Source organism: Gordionus sp. m RMFG-2023, chromosome 4 (assembly GCF_954871325.1).
Source record: "Gordionus sp. m RMFG-2023 chromosome 4, tfGorSpeb1-WG-v2, whole genome shotgun sequence".
In the NCBI taxonomy this organism is placed as follows: domain Eukaryota; kingdom Metazoa; phylum Nematomorpha; class Gordioida; order Chordodea; family Parachordodidae; genus Gordionus; species Gordionus sp. m RMFG-2023.
Genome location: NC_088778.1, coordinates 5,117,877 through 5,126,616, shown reverse-complemented (window position 1 = coordinate 5,126,616; position 8,740 = coordinate 5,117,877). Strand labels below are relative to the sequence as shown.

At 26.6% G+C, this 8,740-nt stretch overlaps 1 protein-coding gene across 1 annotated transcript; it reads right to left on the bottom strand.

Moving 5' to 3' along the window:
• Nucleotides 1-8,009, bottom strand: LOC135928540 (KH domain-containing, RNA-binding, signal transduction-associated protein 3-like). The gene is made up of 4 exons (XM_065464996.1): nucleotides 7,944-8,009; nucleotides 1,502-1,789; nucleotides 339-533; nucleotides 1-45 (listed from the first exon to the last, which is right to left on the bottom strand). Exons 1-4 carry the CDS (start codon nucleotides 8,007-8,009, stop codon nucleotides 1-3), a joined length of 594 nt encoding a protein of 197 aa, XP_065321068.1.
• Nucleotides 8,010-8,740: the final 731 nt, after the last annotated feature.

Here is an 8,740-nt window from a genome sequence, read left to right as displayed (position 1 = left end):
TTAGGCCGCATTCATAGTGGATCCGATTCCGACACGAATTAACAGCTGATCGATTTTTAACATATGTTTATGAGATCAATTTTTTAAAAAAATAACATTAATTTTACTTAAGAAATATTGGTTTTAATAAAGAAAAATTTATTCTCATAATCCGATTTTAAAAATCGACCAGCTGTTAAATCGTGTCTGATCGGATCCACTATGAATGCGGCCTTAGTCATATATTATCAAAATCTCAAGTTAAGCATTATTTTTTGGCTAAAATAATGAGTTAACCCTTTTGAAAAATCGGCTCAAAACTATCATTTTTAATGAATGGATAAAATTGGCCAAATTACTTTAGTTATTTCTTTTAAAGATAAGCCCATTTTTGTAAAGGCAATCATGGGTGGCCCTTCCGAGACTACGCATATATGCAATGGCTCTTCTAAATGTTTGTACATGGAATTTCCGCTCCTCTTTAATTCCTCTTCGATCGCGTTATCCTTCATTGAACCAGCGCCTAATATCATGATTTTGCTTTCCGTTTCATCCTATTTTTTTTAAAAAAGTATGAATTTATATCAGATGAAATTTAACATCAAAACTCGTTCTAGGCTAAATTTTTTCACTTCTTTCAAATCGGTTAAAAGCCAAGACTGTTAGATTTTCGAGCAAATATTATATAATCCTATTAATTTTATTTTGCCTATATATGTGACTAAATCCTCATTTTTAGTAAGCGTTATGTTCAAGTCTTGCGTTATTTAACGCTATCGAAATCAGAGCTGATTCTTAATAGCGTTAATATGAAATTTGCCTTGAAACATATGTTTTAAAATTTTATCAGCGTCATCATCATACTCCATATTTAATTTATACATATTTATTGGCTTGATTTTATAAATAATCCACCGCTTGAACATACTTTTACTATAAATGAGGTCTAAAGGTAATAAAATTCTATGTTTTTTTAAGCCTAATAATATTATTCTAAGGAGTAAAAATTTGAATCAAGCTATAAATTATTATAATTTTAGTACATTTAAATTATTTCACATAATCATAACGCAGGAAAATGCAAAAACATTTTTTTAAAAAAAAGTAATTTTACAAAAATATATAAAAATAGGTTTTACGCTGAATTTATGGTAAACGCGCTATCTTCAAGCTTCGCGTTATTTACAGCTGGTTCAGTTTTGGGAACTAATTTAAGATTAAGCTAGATAAATATTTTTATAAACGTATCGCTTATTTTTTATCAACGCATAGCAACTTATGTTTTAAAATTTTATCATAGCCTTATCATCATAACGCTTCATATTTATGCATTTAAACCGATTTATTGACTTAATTTTGTAATAACGCTGCTTTAAATAAAGCAACGCTTAAACATAACGCGTTTACTATAAATGAGGTCTTAAACGCAGAGTGAAAGAAGCAAGTCCTAACGGCTTCTAGAACAAGACGTTTTCATGGTAGGTAAAATAAATGGGATTCATTAAGAAAGTATCGAAATAACTTGAATCTTTCTCAAAATTTTGCCACCAGCTCCAAGTAGATGACCTTTGAAGTTTATGAAAGGAAATTCTTTCTGAGGAATCAAAATCTTTTCTACCAATTTGATCGAACCTTTCGCTTTCGAATCGATATTATCATCTAAGGGTTTACCTTCCGACACATGTTCAATGGCCTCTTTTAAAAGCCTCAAAGTATGGTTAGGTTTGACTGACAGAGTATTTTCCTCGATTAATTGGAGCAAATTGGCGCCTTCCGCCATCATTTGATTAGTTAATAATTCGCTATTTTCCTGAAAAAATTAGATTTATTAAATTGTAAAATTATTTATATATTGACTTGCATATAATTTTTAGATTTTAAATTTTATTAAGCGGCAATTTATATTAAAAAGGTTTCTAGAATTTATTATAACTCCATTTTGTTCTTGATTTTTTAAAAAATAAAATAGAATTTCACCATGCGCCACAAATAATTTTCTAAAATGATTAAATTATAAGGTATGAACTATTTGGGGCAGGCGTTTACATTCCAGATGCCAGGCGTGTTGGCCTTATGAGAATTAACAATGTGAGAATCCCCCAGGGTTTCATTAAATATTACACGAGGCGAAAGGAAAGTTGATATAGAGTGATAATGGTGAACGGACGGATTTAGATGGGATTGAGGTATCCAAGGGAGAAATGAAAATGTAAGATTAAGGATTGATTCAAGTGTATTTAGGTTAATTTTAAGATCCAACACTTAGAATATATGAAGATTCTGAGATAAACGGAACGAGTGCAGTATTGATCGTTGAAATGATAATTTATTATCATAATTATGGATTCACTTATTCGTATTCCAAACTGCCTAACAAACCGGCTAAAAATATTTTATTTGCAGTTTGCCTAATTGTTTTTGAATGACAAATATGCATTAATTTTTTTTTAAAATAATCTTGGTAATTTAATATTCCCTATGTCTAGAATGAATGCTTCCAATTATTCAGCCAATTATGATATAAAGAGGACCATGGAGAAATCAGTATATAATCATAATTATTTATAGGAGGGATCTGGCAGAAGTCCGGGAAAATGGGGGTTTAAAAAATTTTACCAACCCCCCTCCACCCCCCATAAATAAATTCTGGCTACCTCACTAATCTGTATAAATTAGCTAGTTATATAAAGGGTTAAAAAAGAAAAAAGAGCCAGTTCCCAACATATTTTATATTGTAAATTTGGTTAAAAAAAAAATTAAATTTGTTTAATTTAAGGCAGCAAGTGAGTAGCGCTCGTTCAGATATTTTCCAACTAATGTAAGTTTTCAGTCTAGTAATTTCTAAAAGGTTTAATTAGCCAGTTTAAGAGATGTAGTGCCGTAAATGACCATATGCATAGATTGAGCATTCCATCTATATTTTTATCTAATTGAACCAATAGCTCTCAAAAATAGTTAAGATGTTTCTACATATGTTCATCTATTCCATTAAGCAATCCAAAAAATATTTTTTAAAAAGATATAGATTTTAGCACCTCCTAGAAAAATCACATTATTCATTTTTCGCTTGGTGAAAAAATTACTCATTTCAAATTACTAATATTTTATACAAATATTAAAGGCTTTTAGGATAATCGAAGTAAAAATATTATCGTTAAATAGATGAAGTCTAGTGATAAACTGATGTTAGTATTAAATTAGCTTACAATTCGGTTTTTTGAATACTTAAATTAATTAAAATATGAAAGTTAGCTTTTTATATACCCATATTCTTACTATTTCATATTTATAATGATAAAGTTGAAAACAATAAAGAAAAATATCTGAAACTAATTATCAAAGAAAAAAATAAAATATTTCTATGACCAGTCAAAACATGCCACGTATATTGACCCGAAAAAATAACTCTAAACTCATTTACCTTAAGAAATATGTAAGAGCTTTGATTCAAATTTTATTTTATAGATTAAGGATTGAGCAATAAATACATTTTTATTATATTAAACTCAATTCTTAACTTCATTTTGTACAGTTTTATTGCCAGTTAGCTGAGAGAAAACAATTGAGCCGACTAATCCCGTTTAAATTATATATTTTTCCATAAAATATTATTTACCCAAACATGACATTGGGCATATTGAAGAAAATTATATGTAGGATATCTTATTTATTAATTGGAGATATGTCAAAACTTAAATGCAACATGATGATTAAAATTTGTAGTACAGGAAGCTGGATGAATTATATGAATAAATTTCTATTCCAAATAAGTTATAAAACTTTAAGGAAATCTTTTGAAAATTTCACAAATATGTTTTAGCCCTATTTAAGTTAGTTCTTGAATTAAAATTTTTTTTTTATGTTTTGGACACTTGTATTTGAATCAAATTTAGAATTTATAGACATAAAAATTTGATGATTGATAAGAATATTATTTATTCATATCATACTTTAAAAGAAGAGAGTTTTGCTTTAAAATGATCTTTTTTTTTTCAATATAGATTTATTTACAAAATGTGGGAAAAAGTGGAATCCTTAAATTTTAAGGTTAGATAGCTTATATTGCTCAATTTCCTCAGGGTGTAAAGCTTTTCGTGGTTAGTTATCAAGATTACGGATTGACTTTGGAGAAGAAAAATTTGGCTATTCCCAACGAAATATTGCAAATTTTGGGGTTTATTAACCATTTTCTAAACATTTAGAAGAGGAATTGTAATTAAAAAAAAAATATACAAGAAATCATAAATTATCCTATTTGATAATTTTTACTTAATACATAAATCATGATTTATAAAACGAACTAATTTAATCATTTAATAATTATTTATATTTTCCTATAATATAATGCACATTTTTTATTATCATTTATTACCTATTATATAAATGATACGATTATCACTATCCTGCAATAATCTTAGCCCTTTTATTATATCATCATAAGCTTCATGGAATTTTTTAACCTACTAATTCTATAATTTTCATTTTAAAAAAATTACCAAAAGCACATGCCACTTCCGGTCGAATATGAATGTAATATGCAATTTCTGACATAACCAAAATAAATTGCTTCTTCCAATGCCACCCCCCCCCCCCCCCCTCCACATCCCCAAATAAAATTTATGATTAAGGCGCTGGTAGTGATTAATGTGTACATTATATCTTGAGATATATGCCAGTTAGGTAAGCAAATAGGATTAAGACAAGTCATTGCATTAGCTAGTAGTTAACAGTATCGAATATAATGCGCTACAAAAGATTACAAATTTACTTTATACAAATCAGCATCACATTAAAGCTCAAATAAAACTTAATTGTTTGATCTATTAATATAGATAATAAATAATTTGCATGTAAAAAAAAATATTTATCAAACAAAAATGAAATTATGTATTTTGTCAAAAATATTTGAAGCAATTAAATTGAAAAGCTTTCAAAAATTTATATATATATATATATTTTTAAAAAAATAAAATTTTCTGTGGTAATTAACCTAAACTTCTCTTTTTAATGTTTTTATTTAATATTACAAAAGCGAAATTTCCATAATATAAAATTTTTCTATTTAATTTGTATTAACACTTCATTAAGTTTTTCATTTATATCTTGATACATTTTTTAAAAAATTTGTTTATACTTGGTATAAAAGAGTTTTTTTAAAAAAAAGTTTAAATTTTGAATGAATAGCAATAATTATCATTTAATTTCGAAATAAGTAATAGAAAGCAATGAAACCACAAGTTGGTTTAATGTTTATATGTAATTTATGATTAACCCTCATAGAGCAATCTTCAGTGACAACGAATTGCTCAGCACTGTAAATTGTTTGAGATCGAGATTAACCAGTCGATCTATTAAATCATTTATTAGATTTGAATTTAACAATAAGTTCATAGCGGGACCTGATGGAAATTTACTGTAAAATAATTCGAATAATTAACTATTAAAATTTATAATTTGTTGTAATAAAAATCAAGATTCCCTAAATAATATCCGATATAAATCTTTTACTGTTTCAGAGTTGCTACAGTCATTTTGATTGCAATATCGTAGGGAATACTCCTGTAGTCAAGAATGATTCTACTCTAAAAAAATAAAATAATGTTTTTTTTTAGAATAGAAGGATTCTGAAAAAGTAATCAACAAAAGATTAAAAATTACCCGTCAGCAGATCCATTGGAAAAAATTTTAATATAAAATAAAGTCGAATTTTGCACGAATAGAAACTTGGATAAATAAAAGCTTAACATTCTTCAGATAAGAATAATATTATAAAAATATACAATTTTCGGTTTACAAAAACCGAATACCGGGTACAAAGACTAAGTTTGGACATAACCTAAAAAATTGGACCGTTGACCGTCATTAAATATAACCCACATTTATTTAGAAAAAAAAATTTTTTTTTTCTATGAAGCGAAACATTTAAAAAATATACATAACAGTTTGCTTTGACTTTGAGGGATAGTTATGGTAAATCATTAGAAATTCCAAGCCCGTCTAGCTAAGAATCAGGATATATAGCAAAACTAAATTTTATACATTGTATTGATAACAACTTTTATTAAATTATTTATTACTAGTTGCAAATATCAGTATAAAGTTTGGTTATGATAAACATTTTGTAACATTAATTGACATATCAATTTTTTTTTTTAAATAATATATATTTTTTATTTTTTGATGATAAACGGCGATATAATTAGGTAAGAAATCGATTATATTAAGAAGAATTTAACATATAAAAAGTTAAACTAAAATCTAAATTCATAACTTTTGAATCCTTTGCATATATAATATTTTTTTTTATATGTAATAACAAAATAAAACATTTCCTCAGTTAAATAATGCTATGTATTATCAAAATCTTGTTCAATCATATAATCATTCAATTGTAAATAGAATAGAAATAGATATATATATATATTTATTATATTATGCGAAAAGAATGAGAGGTCAAAATAATAAGCCTTTAATTTTTATTTTACCCATACATAATCTTTAAGGATTAACTTCTTAACAATATGAAAACTTGTTAATATTATAAACAAGAAAGTTAAATTTTTGTATTTTTTGCTGCAATATTGAAAACAAGAAAAATTTTTATAATAAATTTATACCATATATTCATGATATCAAAATTATTATTTTTTAACTTAGAGAATACTTATAGCGGTGTGTCTGTAAATTTAAGAAAAAGTAACACTTTTCACATGTAAGGATAGAAGCCTTTTAAGGGTTTTTCAATCAGATTAATGAAATATAGGTATTTGAAGCTGTAACCAAACAAAATTCCTGACAGAGAGATGATAGGAATCGAAAGGAGACCCCCAAATGTGTCACATCGAAGTTGGATCAGGCTTGTAAGGTCGGACCGGTTTCTGATTTAAAGCAGATTAATTCGGAAAGTTTTTCCAATTATTTCTTTTAATTGTATTTTTACATCAGCTCTAAATATCATAAATTAATATGGATGATCATGGTAAATATTTTTTTAAAAAAAATATCAACCTTTTAAAAACAAGATAAGGTATTGAAAATTCTGAAATTTTATAACATTTTTTAATTATATAACCATAATTTACAAATAATTTATATAACAATTAACTTATTTTTACATGCTGAATTCTGGACTTTTTTCCTAAGTGTAGAAAAGGTGATATTTTATATTAATATCCTCCTGAATTTAACCTTCTGATGATTTTTTTTTACCTAAATAAGTCTTCAAAAAAATATCAAAGAATAAATGTAGGATAAAAAAGAATTAAAATTTTTATTTACACTACAAACTTTTATTTTATCATATCTTTAGGCCCCAGACTGGCTCTCCAAATTCTTGGTTGAAAATAAATATTTATTCTTTTAATTTATAAAAATTATTTAAAGAAAAAATAAAACCCTTTATACCATTTGAAACAAATAACAACTTAAATAATTTTCTTACATTGAATTTAAATGTTAATAAGATTCCTGATAAAAATACTGAGTTCAATTTAAACCTAAAAATTTCAAAAAGTATGGATTTTTTTAAATCTCGCAGAAGGATGAAAGAAATATTTCTTTTAACCCCTCACTAACAAGAAATTAGACCATAAAATAACAAATTTTTTAACCGATAGCTAACATAAATAAAAAATAATAATTGCGAAATAATTTATCTGTTGAAAAAAAACGAAAACTTTAGATTGGAAAACGTAATAAAATTTTAAAATGTTAACCCAAAAAAATGTTGTATATACCTTCCACTTGTTCACAGAAAGATTGGGATATTTTCCACTCAATGAGGACTCCTTATCTAAAATCGAGCCTTCACGATGACAATCTCAGTTTTTCACCAGCAACAATATCGATTTGCTGCTCTCCACTGATGAGCTAAGATTTGTTATTAGATCATGGCTTCAACTATAAATTTGTTCTACCTTACCGATTTAAACATTATAAAACTAGAGTAGATAGCAAGGGTAGACATTGGTTCCCGCGTCGAAACCTTTTTCAGTGTGACTCATTTTGCGTGCACTTAAATTCATAGACATTTCACCATTAAGAACCGATGGCGAACGTCCTGATGGAATGCCCTTAATTCCTTGGGTCAAGGTGTCAGCTTCTGGTTTGGGACTTCACCCTATCTTAACGTCGATGCTATCGACCTTGTAGAAACTCAGAAAATTATCAAATACAGCTGTTTTTAAAAAATCCAAATTTAACAAGAATCGTTCTCTAGTGAATTTTAGCCAATTTCGTCGTTTTTGTCCTGGTAAGTCTTTTTTTGAAACTTATTCCTCGAAATGGAAACACCCTATTTTTGTTTTTTCTTTCAAGTATGTAAGTAAATCTAAATAGTAGAGGAATTTATATAGAAGGCTCAAAGTGATTTCTGTTTAGAGGTAAGATAGGACATTTGCCTTTAATTTTTAATTTTTTTTTTCTTTTCCATTTTTTATGAAAAATTTTCTATGTAACATTAATACAAATTAAGAGTGTAGTTTAAAGGTTTATGGCAAAATTGTCTGAAATTCATAGATTTATATTATATACATGATTGAATACGATTCTGGCAAAATCTGATCCATCCTTCTAAATCAATGCACCATTATATATGATTCAAATTTCGAAATTTACTATTAAAAAAAACTTCCAGATTAGATATATATGCCATATTGGAAAATGGATATTCGTGGGGATTCGAAATCTTTTAATTTTTTTAAATCATTATTTGAAAGCGAATTTTTAATTTTAAAAATAGATTCAACCGGAAATATAATTC